General features: G+C 44.4%; 1 protein-coding gene across 1 annotated transcript; it reads left to right on the top strand.

Moving 5' to 3' along the window:
- Positions 1–699: 699 nt before the first annotated feature.
- mcm3ap (minichromosome maintenance complex component 3 associated protein) lies at positions 700–19,318 on the top strand. The gene is made up of 29 exons (XM_074658373.1): positions 700–818; positions 1,009–2,682; positions 3,448–3,695; positions 4,125–4,206; positions 4,422–4,575; positions 4,734–4,909; positions 5,006–5,145; positions 5,347–5,544; positions 6,355–6,623; positions 6,850–7,012; positions 7,353–7,510; positions 7,914–8,137; positions 8,435–8,634; positions 9,209–9,309; positions 9,504–9,635; positions 9,977–10,090; positions 10,276–10,428; positions 11,030–11,227; positions 11,406–11,474; positions 11,555–11,689; positions 12,893–13,046; positions 14,103–14,358; positions 14,494–14,591; positions 15,661–16,051; positions 16,302–16,592; positions 16,713–16,842; positions 16,992–17,177; positions 18,278–18,416; positions 18,611–19,318. The coding sequence occupies exons 2-29, from the start codon at positions 1,119–1,121 to the stop codon at positions 18,776–18,778; spliced, it is 6,291 nt and encodes a 2,096-aa protein (XP_074514474.1). The 5' UTR covers positions 700–818; positions 1,009–1,118; the 3' UTR covers positions 18,779–19,318.
- The last annotated feature ends 958 nt before the right edge of the window (positions 19,319–20,276 follow it).

Raw genomic sequence — 20,276 nt, forward strand, 5'->3', positions numbered from 1 at the left:
TGTACATATCACAATATATTTGAGAGAAAAAAAACATATTCTGTCCTCTAAGGAAAGTGGGCCGTCGCTCGTTCAAAACATATCGGAGGAATGAAACGGTCCGTTGGCAGCAGCGGAATGAGATAAGCATTGACCGGCCGGGGACCTAAAGATGTGTCGGACCGGAACTAGTGATGGGAATTCAGGCTCTTTTTAGTGAGCCAGATCATTTGGCTCACCAAGAAGAGCCGGCTCTTTCGGCTCCCAAACGGCTCTTCATTTACCACTTCTGCCTTTTATAATTCAGCCAAATTTAGCTTTAGCTGTTTTGACCTATGATTAGTATGTGTGCACTTATATCACTTAAATTATTCAATTTAATTATACTAAACCTTATAATTTCCAGAATACCATAACTTTACATGACGCTTCGTTTCCGACTGTCACTCATCTTGTCTGCTATTTGTGCAACGCACTCCTCTCTCTCTTTCTCTCCTCCTCTCCCTCCTGCTCTGTACCTGTAGACCGTCAGTGCACCCCTGCCCCTCCTGCTTGATGATATGATCCTTGTCTGTCATCACCTGATTGGTCACACGGACGTCATTAACACAACATTCAGTTACAGTCAGTTTATGGAGTGCCCGTGGCGCGGAGAAGATCGTCCTATCATTCTGCCTTGAATTAATTAAAGAAAAAAGAAAAAAATGACTCGGACGGGAACCGACTCTTATCGTTCACTTAAAAGAGCCGGCTCTTTGAACCGGCTCGTTTTAAACGACACATTACTAACCGGAACCGGATGTTGGAAAATTCAACATAGCAAACATAAACTACGGAAGGTGAGATTGTTGTCGTATCAAAGTTGTACAATTTTACAGTAACAGTTATTTATAGGCAAGTTGTTTGTGTTATTATAACAACTGTGAGGACAATGGAACACACTTAACTAACTTTAACAGTGTTAGTGGTGTTATCTCAGTCTAACGGCCGAGTCACGTAACGTTAACGGCTCTGTATGTGTCTCCATAGTGATAGAAGCTGTTACTCCGGTAACAGTGTTACAGATGTCCGCCGGTTGAACGCCTGGATGAGAGACATTCCGTTCAACTAGTAACCAAGGATACTAAACATCCGCTAACATGAACACATCCAATCCGTTTGGTAGTCCACAAGGAGGAGCTTTCCAAGCCCCCAGCAACATGATGAAGACTGGTGGTTCGTTCCCGTCATTTGGACAGCAGCAAGCTTCCAGCAATCAGCCCCAACCTATGGGCTTCTTCCAACCATCAGCGTTTGGACAGCCGTCTGTCTTAAATCAGCCCCCTACCATGTTTGGACAGAACCCTGCCTTTGGACAGTCGTCCACACAGCCCCCCTCGCTGCCTACAATAAGTCAAGCTCCAGCATTTGGACAGCAGTCGGTAGTGATGAATAGCTCAGGCTTTGGTGGTGGCAGCACCGCTCCAGCTTTTGGACAGACTGCTGCACCGAACCAGAGTTCAGTCTTTGGCCAGACGCCTTCATTCGGGCAGCCGTCTGCATTTGGGCAGGGACCAGGATTTGGCCAGCAGCCACCGGCATATGTCAAACAGCCACCAGGGTTTGGCCAACAGCCCCCTGGGTTTGGAAACTCCCAGATGGCTACTAGCTCTACCGCTGCCTTAGGGCAACCTCAGCCACTTGGTTTTGGACAGCCATCATCATCTACTAGTGTCACCACCAGTGTATTTGGTAGCCCAGCTCCGAGTGTGACCCAGAGCAGAGGATTTGGATCATCCAAATACAGTTTTAAGCCGGCCAATGAGGCACTGTTCAAGCCCATCTTCAATGCCAGCCCTGAGCCCGCTAACCCTCAAACTACTTCAATGTCCAGCTCCCCCTTTGGCAGCAGTGGGTCCCAGACAATCGCCAGCTCCATGAGTAGTAGCAGCAGCAGCAGCACCACCACCACCACCACTGGCTTCCCTCTGTCGACTGGAGCTAAGTCTGGGCAGCTGGGTTTCAGCTTCTCACAGCCAGCTGCAGCCCCCTCTATCTCTTCTGGAAACAATCCACTAACAACTGGCAATAGCAACGCTCCTACCAACACACTGCAGTTCACCTTTTCCCAGCCAGCTGCTCCCTCCAGCTCCAGCACTAAGGCCTCTACCACCGAGCCCACCACCCCATCATCCTTCAGCTTTTCAGCCCAAACCCTCCAGCCCCAGCCAACACCCCTTTTTGGAGGAACCAATTTTGGTCAGGCTTCAGCTTTTGGTGACACTAAAGCAGAGACTAGTACAGAGGAAAAAGGGCGCAACCTTGAGGGTCCTGGAGAGACAAGTATATTTGCACGACTTGGCAAAGTCACCAAGCGCAAGGAAGATCCAATGGTCCCCGGCGTTGTTCTCGAGAAGCCTGCTACAGCAGAGCAGGAGGAGGATGTTCCAGCAGAATCAGATTCACCAAGACCTTCAAAGAGGCCCCTGATGAGGTCCCGCGGCCCACCACCAGGCTTATTTGGCAGGGCGTTAAGTGGTCTTCGTAGAGAAGGTACTACCCCAGTGAGGCGAGAGGCCACAAAGGAGACCCAGCAGCAAGCATCGAAGTGGGACATGACAGAGAAAAAAGACTTTCAAGCTCAGGGTGAAGACCTACCTACTGCCACAGCACCCACAGCACAAACTCTGACCCGGGATGTGCTGGAAAAATTTGAAGCGTCAGGTGAGATTACAAATGATACATACTGTGTATTACCTGCATTTTGTATCGTGGTCTGTTAAACCTGCAGTAGGCAGAATGTTTTTGGCATCATTGGAAAAAAAATTCCATAATAACCTTTCAGCATATTGTAAATCAAGTGTTCTGAGAGAAAACTAGACTTCTGCACCTCCTCATGGCTCTGTTTTCAGGCCTTAAAAAATACTTTGACCAATCACAGGTCATTTCAGAGAGAGAGAGAGAGAGAGAGAGAGAGCGTTCCTATTGGCTGTGCTCCGGTTGGTGGGCGGTGCTTAGTATTTCCTCAACTGATCTCAACATGGCTGCCGGGTCACAAATTTTCTCATTTTACAGATAAACAGTACACTACAAAATGTTTCTGAAAATATTCGAGGCATTTTTTAATCATATTTGATCCTTTTTTACCCACTGCAGTTTTAATGCACTTCTGAGATCTATCTGCACTATAAAAGGCAACTCTGCATGATAAAAATCACTCTTAAATTTCTCTTGCTTGCCTTTATAAATTGTCAAATCTCCTTTTTATTGACCTGTTTTTTTTTTTAATATTGGTGAGTTTTTACTGAAATTAAATATACATGGATCAATTTTGTTCCAATCTACTGCTATGAAAATCTCAATAGTGAAACGCACACAGAAATCTTCATCCTGCTGAAATTCAAGTACACATTTAACAGGAGTGGATTGCACTATTAGAATATACTCATCCTGTTAGTTGTCTGCATATTACCCATCAACCCTCTCTAGACTCAGCACAAGCCCCAGACTCGACCCTCGGCCTCACAACCCCTATGAAACGTGGCGTACGCAGGGAGAGCTCGGACAGCCTGGGCGGCATGTCGCCCAGCGACCTCACCGTCATCCAGTGCAACAATGTGCCTCCAGCTCTCAACAGGAAGGACGTGATCCTGAAGCACTTTTGTCGATTCGGCAAAGTCCAGAAGGTCTTATGCCGGCCTGCCAAGAACATGGTCATAGTACATTTTGATGATCATGTGAGTTTACTCTATTCTACTCCCCCCCCCCGACCCCCCACCCCCCATTCACCATACTCTGGCTGTTTTGAGTTTCCTGGCTTCACCAAATCTGGCAGTTAATGATAACCGTTCTCCCAGTCTGGTCCTCTCCTAGCTTAGTTTTTTCAGCACACATCATGTGCTATATTAAGTTGTATTCATTACTCATAGTGTCAGTTAGCTAACTGCTATTTCCTGTTTTATGTGGCCAGAATGGAGCACTGATTTTACTGCAAGTTGTTTGGACTTCTTATTCTTTTTTTTCCTATTTCAACTGAGCTCAGTTTAATACGTTTTAAGTTTAATCCACTAATCCTGCTTTGTGGGACAGGCCAAAGGTGATGATGTGTATGCTTCAATGAAATCACAATATTATTTTGCTTTCTGTCACTGTTAACTCTCTTTCAGGCATCAGCGGCAAAGGCAAAGAAGAAAGGCAAACACCTGCGTAGACACGAACTCCTTCTCTTGTGGCAGAGAAAGAAGCAGAGTAAATACACTATATTACCATGACGTTTAATTAATATAGAAATAGTAGTCAGCACCTAACAGGCGATAGGACTGTTAAGATGTACACACCTACAGGCAAAATTGACTGTAAATCAAGTCTTTTGTTATCTGCTGATGTGAAGAGTCCTGAGCAGTTTATTTCATAAGACCTTTAATTCCTTGCAGTGAGTCACTGTATTGCTTTTTGTGCTTTAGGCCCAGGAGACAAAAGGAGCAGAGCTGCAACAGAAAAGGATGAGGCAGAGGGAGAAAGTCCGGAGGACACAGAGTCCAAGGCGGCTTCCTCCCCACTCCGAAAACGTGAATCCAGAGCTCCCGCAGTCAGCAGCATGATGACCTCCAGCCACGGGTACACTTACAGTATACAGTTGCACCTGTGTGAAAGTGTTAGTCTTAGCTTAACTTTAGTTGTAATGCCTTCATCTAACAGGCCTGGACCAATGGACTACCCTAAAGATAGTTGTAAAAGTTCCTGTAGTGCTGTGACTGTCTTTCATGTGTCTTCAGTCCTCTGATGAAGAAGACTCTGCAGTTCGACACTGAACAGAAAAAGAGCAGCACAGAGGCCCAGAGCTCAGAGCGCCAAGTCCCCTCCTCCCTCCTTTACAACATTGGCCAGGCGTCTGAGAACGCTGAGGACAGGTACCAACTCCTGGACCAGAAGGACAAGAGCCTGCGTAAAGGTCGAGTCGCCGCTCTCACACCAATCTATTGCAGCCATTAAAAGGGATAGTTTGGATGTTTTGTTTTAACTGTGTGCATAATATATATCCACACAGATCGACCCAAGAGGACGGACCTGGACCTGTCTAAGGTGTTTGTGGGGACGTGTCCGGACATGTGTCCAGAGAAGGAGAGGTACATGAGGGAAACACGGAAACAGCTGAGCGTATTCGAGGTCATCCCAGATACTGAGATGGTAACGTCCTTAAACTGTATTTATATATAATTTAAACCTGTTTTATAATATAAAAAAACTGAAAATCTCTCTTTTTACAATATGGGACCTTTAAAGGATAATGACAAATAATGTTTTGCAAGTGGTAGCTTTCAGGTACGTTGAAGACCGCAGGGACACAGTAGACAAAATCTGAAACTATAACCTCCTGTCCCCGACCAGGTGGATCACTCAGCAGCCATCAAGGAATACAGTCGCTCATCAGCCGACCAGGAAGAGCCCCTTCCTCACGAGCTGCGCCCCCTGCCTGTGCTCAGCATGACCATGGACTATCTGGTGACTCAGATCATGGACAAGGGCCACGACAAATACCGGGACTGGTATGACTTTGTCTGGAACAGGACCCGCGGCATCCGCAAGGTAAGGGCCTGCTGCAGGTGAGCTGCTCTCTTCAAATGTCAGCTGGAATCACGCTTACATCAAAATAATAGTTTGGTTGTCCTTAAGTACTTTTGTCAGTCCACAGATCAGTTCACCATAAAAAGTTAACATCCCCACGAAATGAAAAGTACATTTTCCCAGTTTTAATCCAGTGTCCCTCTTGTTATATGCCAAATATAAGTCAAATAAGCAATATCCGCCCACTGTGTTGGACGGGGGACGACTGAAGGGACATGATGACGATCAACCTTCATTTATTGAGGTATCGCGATCGCTCCGGTTCAGGCAAGATCTCAAAATAATTATTAGACGTGTATAAAACAAAAACAAGCGTTTGTATAACAACAGATGAATGCATACGAATTTACATAAAATTACAATCCAAACATACATCAAATTGCATTGAAGTCTACTGTATGGGATCTTCGGTTTTCTTTCTCCCAAAAGGGGGTGCAGCCTTGACTTTTTGCGAAGTACCCGTATGTGCCGGTCTGATGTGTAGGATAAAATGATGAAGTGATGACATTTTGGACAGACATGGATGTAAGCTGCAACTTGACTGGTTGGCGGGGGCAAAAACCGCGAGGCGGTAATTCTAGCTTATGAATACCAATTTTGCCATCAACTCCTCCTCACACACGACTATCTGTGAATATTGCCCATCAGTGTGTAACAGCAAACCTGTTGTTTCAACACACTTTTCTGGGTTCAGTTGTGGTTTTGCAGAGGGGAGGACTTAACAAGTTGTTAGTCGTGACACATGTCTTGTTTCCTCTATCGTACCCGCAGGACATCACCCAGCAGCACCTGTGCTGCCCACACACGGTGTCGCTGATTGAGAAGTGCACACGCTTCCACGTGCACTGCGCTCACCACCTCTGCGAGGAGCCTTTGTCGGCTTTCGACGCCAAGATCAACAACGAGAACATGACAAAGTGCCTCCAGAGTCTCAAAGAAATGTACCAGGACCTGGCCATGCATCAAATCTACTGCCCCCTGGAGGCAGAGTTTCGCCAGTACAGCGTGCTGCTGAAACTCAACGATGGTGACATCCTGCGGTCAGTCTATTGAAACTTGCATACACAAATATGTTGGTGAAATGTCATTGAATTATGCGTAATGCAAATTTTGTACTTCTTTCTTTTTTTAAAGAAATTAGCACATTGAAATGATTTTATACATCTTCAGCTGTTCTTCTTCACCTTTCGGGGCATGTTTATTTGCATTCAATGCATATTGTAGCTCACTCTATACGGTACTTCTTCACACTTCATATTCACGCAGTGAAGTGCAACAATTCCGCGACGAGGTGCGCAATTCCCCTGAAGTGAAGTTTGCCGTGCATGTGTTCGCTGCACTCGACAACAACAACTTTGTGCGCTTCTTCAAGCTGGTGAAGAGAGCCTCATACCTCGCCAGCTGCCTCCTACATGGATACTTCAACCAGGTCAGAAACTGTTTCCTTCATGAGACTGAGAAAACCTTGAACTTGTCTAAAGTCTTTTCACTAGTTTTATGTGACTTTGGAAATATCATGAATGAGAAAGAGTTAGATAAGGGTGATCAGTGTCAACTGAACAATAGTTTGTATAGCATGGGACTGCTCTATTATGTATGATGCTTTTTTGTATGCCTTTTTGTACCACACACAGGCGTTGTAACTGCTGCTGTTAAAGTACTAGATGTATATAATGTTTGGAAATGTTGCATGACGGAGCAGGTCCAGACAGAAGTGTGTGTTGTTCAATATTTATGTTGCTTTTAAATGTGTGTATGCGTGCGTACAGGTCAGAGCTAAGGCCTTGAAGCTCTTGAGCATAGCCCACACCGTGGGTCCACGATCGACTGCGTTTCCAGTTGAGGACATCGTTCGGATATTAATGTTCCCCAACACTGAAGAGGCAACTGACTTCATCCAGCAGTATGGCCTGGCTGTCAGCGATGGGTGAGTGTCTACTAGTAGAAGTTCCAGTGGCTAAATTTGATAATAATGTTTTGGGGAAAAAAACGTAATTGGACAAAACTTGATTGCATCCCCAGAATTACATACCTCTGAGTTAAAGGTGCTAAATTTGAAATTCAGAGCATTTCTATTGCCTCCGCACAGCTCTGCACATGGAGACAGCTGGTGCTAACAGTGAAAACAACGGCAACAGTGCCGACAGAGCTTACAGTGTTTACCTGTGGAGGGAACTGTACAGTCGTGGGAGAGCAGCGGCCATGAGCCTGCCAGTGTGTTATTCATTTGTGATAAATCGTGATGGACTATCATGCGATTAATTGCATTTTTGCATATTTTTAATCGATTGACAGCCCTAATTAATATATTTAATCAATATTGTCCACAGAGTGGTAGAGCTGAATCGGGTAGCGTATCAGGAGCCAGATATGCCTCTGTCCCAGAAGAAGTCAGACGTCATCCTTGCAAAGAAAATGGTGTTGATTGGAGAGGTGGTGAGCGGAGGCCCCCTCCCCAGCCCTCTCCAGCACACCCCTGTCTGCAGCTTTGACTCCCAGAGTAGGTCCTATAGAGCAGGCCCTCTGGCTGAGCCCACTCCAAGCCAGATTAAAGGTATTCACTCCTTTCTCTAATCCATGGCATTGTCTGCATGCAGAGCTGAAAAATATTTTGTGTTGTCATTTTTTAGGTCTTGGAAGTTTCCTCCTATACAATACTTATCTGATCGCTTTTATTCTGCATTGTACATTCTACTTGAATTGCATTTTTTATGAGGAATAAATCCCTTTACTTCTAAAGTGACAGGGCCTGCATCATTTTACGAGCAACCGCCTTAAAATGAATTCTAAGAAATAAGCTGTTTTGGGAAGGTTACGTTAGTCATGTCTTTGTTTGTCTTTGTTGTCTCAGCTGTTGCCGCCAAGGTGGAGGTTAAGGCACCACCCAGCGTTGATTTGCTGTCACAGGTCGTCCCGCGTATGCCCAGTGAACCGGATCACAGCCCGGCTCCCCCGGCAGAGGCCCAGCAGATGTTCCAGCCGATATTTGAACCTCAGCCTGTCAAACAGCCATCACCTCCACCCAAACCTCAGCCGGTGTACAGCAACGAGGTGGGCAAGATCTCTCTGCTCTTTATCTCCGACCACATTAGGTGTCTCACTTGGAGGACTAATTTATTCTCACTGCATTGACTGCACTGCAGTTGTAAATTAATTAACCTCTATTTCTCCAGTACATGATTATTTGATGTAGTACCTTTGCTCTGATCCTTGTATTCCTTACTGATGGTGCCTTGTAAATTTGGTTATATAGGAACAGTGGTGGGAAGCAACTAAGTACATTTACTAGGTACATGAGGTACTTGAACTTGAGTATTTAATTTCTGTGCTACTTCTACTCCACTGCGTTTCAGAGGGAAGTATGGCTGTGGTCGTGCGTTGCTATTGGCTCAATTTCAGCGAGTGCAGACTGCGCATGTGTTGTACCCCAATATTATGACGCGATGATGACGCGTGACATCTCCTAGAGAAGGAAATGCCTCCCATCACAGGATAGATTTTTTTAAAGCCTGTAAACAGAGCCAAGAGGAGGCGCAGAAGTCTAGTTTTCTCTCAGAGCACTTAAATTGCAATATGCTGAAAGGTTATTATTGAATTTTTGCACTGTTTTTGTTCCCTCCTGCAGGACATTATGGCCGAACTTGACTGTGTGATTGAAGAGGTGGTTGGAGCAGCAGTGAGGGAGGTAGCCGACGCTGGTGCCTGCTATGCCGCAACAGCTCTTTCGTAAGTTCAAGTGATCCATCCATCCAGCTATTCTGTACCAGCGTTTCAATCCTGTGCTGCCTTTATTTAACTTCTTCACAGTTATCATTAATTATGTGACCACAGTGTGTAGATGCAGTGGAGATCCAACCCCCCCCTAGATGTTTTTTTATTAAGATGACTGACTTGCTCTCCTATTGCCTTTGGTTCTGCAGGGAGAGCAGCGTACAGGTGGAGTCTCTGGTGAGCGACGTGCTGGGACAGATGCTGCAGGAGATGTCCTCCACCGAGATCCAACTGGAGCAGGAGCGTGTCGCTGACGAGAAACGCAAGCTTGAAGATGCCAGGTTGGTCTACTGACAGTTGAGGGCAGCCTGATAATGACCTGATAATGAACTGTATGAACAGTGCGTAGGATCCACACTAAATGTTGGCATACATTCAAATGGAAAAATTTACGTACGCCCAAAAATATTCAGATTTATAAAAACGTCCATACGCCTCTCAGTGCACAATTTCCTTTTATAAATCCCAAATCAACTTGGAATTGCCTTCACGTGGATCAGCCTTATACCCCTCCGTCGACACGCCCACATTCAGTCATAAATTGTCAATGCAAAGCACCCAAAGTAGCTTTATTTGCCACAGCTCACCCCCCCATTTCCTTTTCCATGTCCGTCGGTGGCAGGAGGAGGCAGGAGCACGAGGCCTTCCTGGTTCAGTTCAGCTTCTCTCTCTGCACAGAGCTCGTCTACGAAGTTTTAGATGAGACCATCAAGGAGACCGCCACCTCTGAGATCCAGTAAGGCTTTAAAACTCAACCTACTTCTAATGTGGTCTGATGTGAAGTTACGTGATTAACAAGACTACTTAAAAATGATATGGTGCTAGAATTAAAGAGGAATATCATGAAGTGTAATGTCTTTGAGTGGCACACTTAGGAGTTTCCCTGAATTTAAATTGACACTTTTCTTTTTCCTTTTTCAGACAGGCAGTGAATGAGAAAGCAAACCGTGTAGCTAAATGCACAGAGGAGATCTGTACCAGTCTAGTTGAGGAGACTTTGATTGAAGACATTGCTGTGTTGGTTGAAGATCTCCTTGAAGCTGAGCTGCAGTGCATCCACAAGTACATCAAAAGGTAAGAAACTGAGCAAAAGTGCAATTGATAACAGGCCAACATCAGTCTGACACACCAGTATACCATTCTAAAGCCGGGGCCACACTGGGAATGTCGGCAGCGCGTGGCGGCTGCGGAAACTGTTTTTTATTTCGGCGCCCATGTTCACAGGTTAGAGCAGCCACACTTCCCGTGTGAGCAGCTCGTCTCAGGCACGGCTTGGACAGAGCACCAGCAGACCTGGGACCAGCTGACCACCTGCCTCTTAACGGATCATGAATGCATAAATTAAAACTTTAAAAGCGTGATGAATGTATCCAAATGTAACGGAGTAAGAATGATGATTTTTCTCTAAAAATCTACTCAAGTAAGAGTAAAAAAGTATGCTGCATTAAAACGACTCTGACAAGTACAATTTACTCCAAAAAGTTAATTGAGTACATGTAATGGAGTAAATGTAACTCGTTACTACCAACCTCTGGTGTCGACCGTCATCTACTGTAGGTAATACACTGACTATGTACCTCATACAACCGTACTTCAAAAAAAACAAAACTATGCCTTTAAATACCCTTTCACGATTCATCATCCGTTTCCTTTCTCCTCTCATCCGAACCACCAGGTGGCGTGATGTGGTTGCAGTACGTCGGCAGCTGAAGAGACAGATGAGAGGTTTCCCTGCAGCTCCTTGCTGTGTGGACCCTCGATTCAAACTCAAGGCTCTGGCTCCCAGCGCCCCTGCACGGCCCTCCATGGCAGACCTGGCACGTGGTCTGGTCAATCTGGGAAACGCCGGCACCCTGGCCCTCTCCAGCACCAGGTATGTTCATCTGATTGCTTTAATGAACAAAAAAATTGGTGAATATGGTACATCAGCATATTTGTCACTGTACTATTATATAATTTACAGCACATGATATATGGTTGTTTGCATAGATTGCAGCATGGCTGAATCATTTGTTTGTTGTCTACTAAGTATGAAATGTGTTTTTGTTAAGGGTGTTGAAAATGAGACAAGAAGCGATCCACCAGATGAGAGTCCATTCCTACTATCAGCGGCTGCTCGAGTAAGTCATGGGTGTGTTTATTCAGTCAGTGGTCCATGCATCAATGCAGCATTTTCACCTCTATTTGGTGTTTCTCTCAGTGAGACCGTGTGGGCGCCACTCGACCTGCCAACACTGGTGACGGAAAATATCCCCAACCCACCTGACCGAATCTTCTGGAAAGCTGTTCTCCTCCTACCGAGCGACCACGAGAGTGTAGCCAGCGTGGCAGACAGGTAAGCAGCAGCACTTCACCGACAGTAACAGCAGTGGTGACAGGAAGATGTTTGATTACCTTAAGATTTAGGCTGCCGTCGAAAAGTCTTTTTTTGCTTAGGGAGGTTCCTAACGGAGTGAAATGACCCGGAAGTATCTCAGGAGCAGCCATGATAAGAGCTGTTTGAATTCTCCAAATGTTAAGGAAAGGTGCTTCAATGCTTCCTTTATTATCTCCTTTAGCATAGGATACACTGAGCCATCTTTTACCAAAGGAAAGGAAAGAATGCCATCCCACAATTCCTTGCGGCCGCAACTGTTAAAAGCGATGCACCATTCGCCATTCATCAAAACAAACAATATGCTTATCATTCATATTATTTTCATACAGTCATATACTAATTGGGATTCATGTTGATAAATATGAGTGGACAGTGGCAGCCTTTTCATTTCACTTTATTTCTATTTATTTATTTCGAACAAGTAACAAATAGATAAATAACAAAACAAGAATAACAAATAAAATAAACAGTAAACATATAGATGTCAATAAACAAATAATCAACATGAATAAATATTACGTCCGAAAAGGAGTAGGAAGAAATATGCATTTAATGGTTCTACTCCTGCAATATAACTCAAAAAATAACTCAATATTTATCATATAAACCTTTTGTGGCAGCATGTTGGTTATTCCTTTTTTATTTCAATTACAACCTTGGTAATGAAGTGATATTTTTCACTGGTTGTCCACGTTAGGTCATATGGTCCTTTATTATAAGTTGATGTAAAGTGTTCCAGCAGCAGAAGGACTTGTGGTATCTCTCTTTTACACTAAGCGGCCGGGTGAAGCAGCCTTTCACTGAAAGAGCTATTTTAGACTGGGGGATGCAGAGCCTTTTATAGTCCATCTTTGGAACATTGTAGTTTCACCACGGCAGACCTGTCTCACTAACATCCGCCGCCGTCGCATCATAATTACGGAGCCTAGTGTTAGTGCAGTCGGATTCTCTTAACACCACGGTTGTCTTTTCCTTCACATCTTTCCTCGACCTCATGACGTTTTCCATCGAGGTCAAGGAAAAGTGGTCAGGAAAAGACTTAAGGACGTCATTTTTTGTCTTTTCGACCGCAGCCTTAGTTACATTTCTTCTCATTGAAGGCACCCAGTGTTCACTGAACCTTCCATTGAGTGTGTCCTCTCCTCTGTCTGTTGTCTTCAGGATCCTGTCAGACTGGCTGGAGGTGAAGCTTGGTGGAGGCAAGGAGTCAGAGGTGAGCGAGGAGCAGCTAGATGGCACACTGCAGACCCTGTGTGTCACCAACACACTACAGGATAAAGGACGACGCACTCACAAAGTCCACATCAGCATCAAGGTAGACTGCAGCTTGAATGAATGACTGCAAACAAATGCAAAGAAAAGAGATCACAAAGTCTGTAAAGGGCTCATCTGCTGGTTAGAGTACACAGTGCATATACTGTAAGTGCTCATTTAATATGTGTAGTGAAATGCAGTGTGGCACACTCTAAAGGCTGAGCTAAAAGGCTAGTGTGCAATAAGTATGGGATAATGTACAGCGAGCCGGTCATTGTTGTGAAAGACTCCCCGACAGGGCGATGGCGGAGGGGTGGTCTCTCATCGCCCTGAAGGGGATGCTTTCACAACAATGACCGGCTCGCTGTACATTATCCCGCTTATTACACGGCTACTTACTGAAGAAATCAATATTTTGACACAAAAACGGTCCGCAAGAGTCCGACATCAGAGCTGCGCCCATAGCAACGGTCTGTTATCCATAGCAACGTTCTGTTATACAGAAATTACAGACCGCAGAACGCCGTGATTGACTAATCAGAAACGAGCATTGAACACAGCTTCGTAATAAAGAGTAATAATTAGAAAAAGAACTATAAAGGATGATAATTCAAAGATAAAAATTATAAATATATATAACATATATTTTGTTCTTTTCTTATAGTGTACCATGAGATTGATGACCAGTCATGTTTTAGGTCATCTCTATAAACAGATATCTGATAATCTGTGGGCAACGGGACAAGATTTTGGTATTGGAAGCGTTCTGGTTTCCGTTTGTAGTCTGAGTAGTATTGACCAATCACGTTTGAGAGCGGAGCCTGTATGAGTTGTTGCCATGTTGCTCCTGCGCCGCTCGCTAAAGAGGGTGTGGGATGACTGACAGCGAGGGACACTGCCTTATATACCGTCGGGTCCGCACGTATTCGGGTAGGCACGTCCTGATTGGCCGGCTACGTTTATGCAAAATTCAGTGGGCGACTGTGTGCACGTTATTGGAGGAGAGTATTACCCATAGAGTCCAGTAGAGGGGCAGCTTGTGCCTGTGCTTATAGAACTAAGGTCACAATGTCATAACCTTTGTTTTCTGACCATTCTTCTTGGTGATGTGTCCCAGGCGTCCCGAGGCCCCCTGAATGAAGATGACCTGTCCAAAACGGAGGAGTGCTGTGAGCTCCAGGGAGCAGGAGCTCTGATCGTGTTGCTCCCCGCCATGCCCATCGTCGAGCCCAGCCTGGACGAGCAGGATGTACCTCTGCTGTCAGCCCTGCTTCAGCTCAAACAGCTACAGCAGGCCAGCACCTGGCACTGCCCGCTGCCTGTGGCCATTCTGGTGCCAGGGCCTGAGTGTGATACACAGACACTTGAAGAAGGTAATCATATAGATTAGATACATTATAAAGCTGCATTGTATGTCAGTTAGTAGTTCTGGAACAGTAGCTGAATTCATCTGGACACAATGTGTAAACCCTGAACTATTGTTCTCATGGTGCCTCCTTGTCCCTCAGCCCTGATGCTGGAAACACTGGTCCAGGAAGGCCTGATATCGGAGTACACATTCTTCTTCATACCAGAGACCACAAGTGACCTACAGGGATCCAAACAGGTATTAGATATACAGGCACATGCATGGCAACTAACAAAACAGAAAAACACATTTCTTTTGCACTTTTATGTTTTAATGTCCTTCATCTTCTGGGATTTCATACATATAATGATGTCTTTAGGTTAAAGCGGAATTACCTGAATCTGCAGCTCTCCTAGGCTTTATGGAGCTATCCGGCCAGCAACTTTTCGGCCACAGCAGACAGCTGTTTTCAACGCAAATAGCTCTTAATATCCCACTATACACCACCGGCTCAGCACCAAACGGGCCAGCTGGTGAACATAGTGCAGCATTTAGCAGCTAAAGAGCCAGATATTTTCCTCCGGAATTGGTGGAGACCAAAACAGAGCTAAAGAGTAAATATTGGACAAAAAAACAAACTCCACATGACTGATAATTTTGCTCTTTATTCTTGTAGTGGCCAAACGGCGGTACTACAACTTCCGTGTCCGTCACGCGATGTCATTGGGCCCAAAAAGACTTTTTCCCCTAGACTTACATTGGGGAAGAGACGTCTGTAACTCAGCGGGTCATTTTTTTTAGGTAAATCAACTCCCCAGTATAAATTCTTGAAGAGCCCTCAATTAAATCATTAGGTCCTAAAAGTTGTAAAATGCACTAATAGCCAAATCCAGAGTTATTTTCCTTCCTCTGTTCATGCGAATGAGACCCAGACCGAGGGCTGGGAGGTGGAGTTAAAGGAAACGCTACTGCGCCTGCTCTATGGGCCCAATGGATGCGGAAGATCGCCGGATGATCCGGGTACTTTATCACTCGGCAGTCGAGCCAATTTGGCTTCATTCGCCACTGAGCAACTCTCATAGGAATGAACGGGAGCCCGCCTCCAATGCTGTATCCAGTTCTCTTAATACATCCATGGTGTAAACAAGTAACTGTTTGCTAACAAGTTCGCCATATCAACTTAAAAGCAAGTAGACCCTCCTTCGTTGTGAGGGTTCATAAGCCAAAAAGGTTCAGAATCACGGATATAGATTGTCTGATAGTTTTGAAACATTTCTTCTAAGTCTTCTCCAACTTCTCTCCCACCTGTCCTGTTGTTTGTCTCTAGCTAAGCCAGGCTACACGTTGGCTGCTGGCCCGTGCTCCACCACCCACCCCACTCTCCTGTCAGACCCTGGTGCAACTCGTAGAGTCCGGTTTGAGTCGCGAGTTCAGTCCCAGAGTTTACGCCCACCGGCAGGACCGGGCCGCTGCATGTCTTCCTTCCCAGGACCCCGTGCCTGTCATCCAGCTGTACAACGCCATCCTGGCTCACATTGCTGACAAAGTGGTGTCCCAGGATCTCAGCAAACTCTCGTGGCCGCCAGGCGAGTTCTGCCTGCCTGATACCCGTGACTTTGTCCCTCATCTTGGCTGGAACTCTGTCGAGCACCTGGCCTGGTTAAGCAATGGCATCCTCAGCCTGCAGCTGCCCGAGTGGGAGCAGCTATCTGTCACAGGTCGGTGTAGATGTAGATTGCAGAGTTTTTATTAATGGTTCCATCACTGTACAAAATCCTCTTGAGTACAAAAGAAACAGAAATATGTGAACAAGTAAGGGATAATGCCTGATGAGGTGTCCACTATTAGGAGTTAATGGACAACATTGCCTCTGCGAAGTCCATTAGTAGAAGTATAAGAGACCAATAATCCATGTATTATACTTCCTTCTCCTTCCTCACTTCTTTTATTATCCCTCCCTCTCTCTAGAGTCGTGGTCTGAGCTCTGCTCCTCCATCTTTCGCTACGCTGCTCAGATCCCAGTCTCAGACCGCAGTCAGCCTCTCCTAATGTCACGGCTGGAAAACCTTCTGGAAAGGGTCAGGCTCAAGGGTCACCATATCCGAACCCTTGGATCCAAGGTAACCATGAGCAACTTGGGCGACGGGGACGAGAATGTGTGTCCAGCCTTCAGTGAAATTCCTTGGGACGACATGCTGGAGATTTGCATAGACCACAAGCTGAAAGACTGGCATATCCCTGGACCACCTGTCTGGGAAGGTGAGGACATTCTCGGGGCAAAGTTATTTTACTGTGATTTAGAAAAAGAAACAATGTTCTTTGTGAACCTACTGATGATGTATGACTTGCATTACAGTATGTCATTATTTGTCTTTTAAGATGCTGTGACGGATGATGGGGAGATCCTGGTTTACCTCCCCACAGAGTCATTGAAGGGTTTCCAGCCACCTGAGGAATGGACGCAGGCCACCAGACAAACCCACAGAGAGAAGCAGCAAGAGAGGGAAGGGTAAGCAGGTCCAAGTGTGAATGAAACATTACTGAAGGGGCTCCTAGTTGTCAAAGAACATAATAAGCAAGAACAAGTCACATTGTCACGACCCTGCAGCTACACAATCACAGTACTCATCCCTTTTTTTTCTCTCCCTCCAACATCAGGGCGGGTGCAGCTGCTTGTGCCACGCCCAGCAGTCTGTCCGTCAGACAGAAGTTGTTCCGCAGTCTGGTGGAGCCTCTCGAGGCCCCGACAGCCCCGCTGGACATCACGCACACTCCCTCAGCACCAGAGCTCCTGGCCGACAAACTCCTTCGGAGCATAGAGGAGGAGAAGGCTGAAAGCAAAAGGTACATCTACAGCACTGCTGTTAAATGTTTTCATTGCATCGAGAATTCATGTTTATAGAATACTTTGGGACAAGTCCCAAGTCCTAAACTTTGAGTTTTGAGTCCTAAACAAGTCATAATGCGCTCTTCACCAAATGTAATGACATTTTAACAACAGAGTAACTGGCGCCAACTGACGCTCAGTAACGCAACGTTAGGTCTTCATGGTTTTCTCCTGCAACTTGATTGGATGCTGTCGGATTGGTTCAAACAAAGTGGATCTGAGAAATTAAGTGTAAGATAATCTAATGCAAGTCCCAATATTATTCACCAAAAAAAAAGAGTGCAGAGTTCAACAAAAAAAAAATAGAACTTCCGTCTGTTCAGTTTAGTTCAGTTTTTCCCCCCACGAGTTTGGGAATCTTCTGCCCAAACAAATAAAGTTCAGTTTGTTCAGTTCAGTTATTTCCCCAACGAGAAAATCCTCTTCCCCAAATGAATCAATGAAGGATCTCTCAAAAAGTAAATAAGCCCAACATCACCAACACTGTTGGAATTACCTCCGGTACCGGGCAGTTGATTGTCTTCGTGCACACACTTTTTAAATAACATACTTTTTAATCTCTGCGCTTGGTGAAAGCTATCAAGTATTTTCAAGTCAAAAGGCTCAAGTCCAGGTGAAGTCACGAGTCACTGCTGTTAAAGTCCAAGTCGAGTTGAACGTCTTTTTTGATTTTGTCAAGTCAAGTCTAAAGCCATCAAATTTGTGACCTGAGTCTGACTCGGGTCTAAGTCGTGTGATTTGAGTCCACACCACTGGAATACGCCATGTTGAAAGAGGAGGTGTGTACGAATAAAAAAATGAATAACCTCATCAAAAATAGATAAAAAGGTCTTTGCTTGGACTGTTTATTGACAAACTATTTGAATCATGCATTCAGTGACATAGCTCACTGCCTATGTTTAGCTTATAGAGGAATTTTAAGCACATTTTCTTGTGACATTGGTAATGTGGTGTTCATGAATTTGGCATAGACCATACAAAGAGAGTTCTTGAGACTCCATTGCAATTGTTTTTTGCTGAAAATAATCTACAATACGTGTGTAACTGCTGTCTGCAGGAGCATGGAGCAGCTTCAGCGTTGGCTGGATGGAGAACCCGTGGTGCACTTGTCCACACCGCTTTTCCTTCCATCCTCCACTCTGTTGTCCATGCCCACAATGATGATGCATGCAACCACAGCCAAGACTGTCACACAGGTACGACACGTCCCCTCACCTCACTCAGTGATCCTGGTACAAGTGATGTCCTTTTTCAAATAGTGTATGTTTCTTAGATAATAATGTCTAGTATGTGGCTGCATATAATAAGAGATTCAGCAACAATATTTTCTAAATATCGCGATCACGGATCGCAGTAATCATGATGCCCTTTCATCGTTTTGTCTTTCCAGGTGCCAGAGCCTGATGATCTGTCAGACAAAGCAGACCGGCCTAAAACCCCGCGCATATCTATGGCTTGGCGTCTGGAGGAACTCGAGCGACAGATTTTGGCGAGTCATGAGGAAGAACTGGCCTGCAGACTGAAGCTGAGTGGTCTGCTGAGCATTGTTGATGATTGATGAACTGTTGAAGGAAAATTAAAACAAATGACTCTGCAGATATGAAAATATTTGAAAACTGAGGACAAATAAAACTTCTGCCTGCAGCGATTTTTGATTTTTTTTGCTGAGCTCATTGCAGTCTGTGGCGTACGGAGTTCAATATGTTGTTAATTTCTCATCTTTTAGTCTGTTGAGGACAGATTCACTGATTACAACAGTGTGTGTTTTATATCTTGTTTGTATTAATGTCTGGGTTTATATAAGAGTAAAAGAAAATCAAGATTTCTACTCTTGATTTTGTAACATAGATTTTGCATTTATAACTTGATGTGTGTGTCTAAGTCTAATCCCGTGTCTATCATGCTGTTTGTTTAGCATAAATCTGATGAGATGCTTTTTCTCAAAGTGTGTTAAAATCTCTGAAAATGCTGCTTTTCTTGTCGGTCTTTAACACACCTTGTAGTACTTGGATAATAATACTTGAGAGGCCATGTGTACACTTGTTTTTGTAATGTTGAGTTGTGAAATTGTCAGATGAATAAAAATTTTGTTTTTCAAGTAGTATGATTTTTACAAGTGCAAACAGCTGCTGACTGCAAATTATTATATCAATAACAACATTGTCTACTTTCTTTAACGCATTAACACAACTTTCCCTTTATTATGATTAAATTAATCTGATATTCCAGTAGTGCTAACCCTAGACTAGAGGTTTAAACTGGGATTGTGTTCAGTTGATATTCCAGTAGTGCTAACCCTAGACTAACCTTCTGTTTCTGCTTTGCTAAAGCAACACGTTGCAGACACACTGAAACAGGAAGCTGTTCCTGTTTAAATCTGCAGCTTCCAGTTTCTTTCACCAATGACTGCTGATTTCTTCTGTTCTGATTCAACTGGTTCTCAGAGAGATCGACGTCTCTTTCAGTTGTCAGTCTGGTTGAACCACTGGACAGCATTTTGTTCTCCATCTACTGAACTAAATAACATTTATTAGTAAAGAGGACTTTCTACAAGCTGAAAGCAGGAAAGACCATTCAGACAATATGAAAAATATCAGAAAATGTGCAAAAGAATTAGTAGTAAAATATCCAAAAAATGTCTGATAAATATTTGGAAACTAAACTAAATAACATCTATTAGTAAAGAGGACTTTCTACCATTCAGACATATGTGAAAAAAAAATCAGAAAAATATTAGGAAAATATGTGAACAAATATTCGAAAAATGTCAGAAAAAATTATTGGTAAAATATGTGAAAAAAATATTGAAAAAATGTCCGAAAAATCTGGGAAAATGTCTGATAAATATGTGAAAACTAAACTAAATATCATCCATTAGTAAGGAGAACTTTCTACCATTCAGACATATAGAGTCGTCCTCTTACACATCTGACTGCAGCAGATTACTAACAGCAGGTTTCCACGACTGTGACTGAAACCTGATGTATAAAGCAACATTTACAAATGTTTTGACTCTGACAGTTAGTTTACTGAGGACCATAACAGAAACTCTTCAT

Source organism: Sebastes fasciatus, chromosome 14, assembly GCF_043250625.1.
Source record: "Sebastes fasciatus isolate fSebFas1 chromosome 14, fSebFas1.pri, whole genome shotgun sequence".
In the NCBI taxonomy this organism is placed as follows: Eukaryota; Metazoa; Chordata; class Actinopteri; order Perciformes; family Sebastidae; genus Sebastes; species Sebastes fasciatus.

What these genes read in the sequence shown, in the direction of transcription:
- mcm3ap (XM_074658373.1), top strand. Translation starts at nt 1,119, where the DNA reads ATGAACACATCCAATCCGTTTGGTAGTCCACAAGGAGGAGCTTTCCAA. An exon ending in ACCGCCACCTCTGAGATCCA is followed by an intron (nt 10,091 to 10,275) that starts GTAAGGCTTTAA and finishes TTCCTTTTTCAG; the next exon opens with ACAGGCAGTGAATGAGAAAG. An exon ending in AAGCAGCAAGAGAGGGAAGG is followed by an intron (nt 16,843 to 16,991) that starts GTAAGCAGGTCC and finishes CTCCAACATCAG; the next exon opens with GGCGGGTGCAGCTGCTTGTG.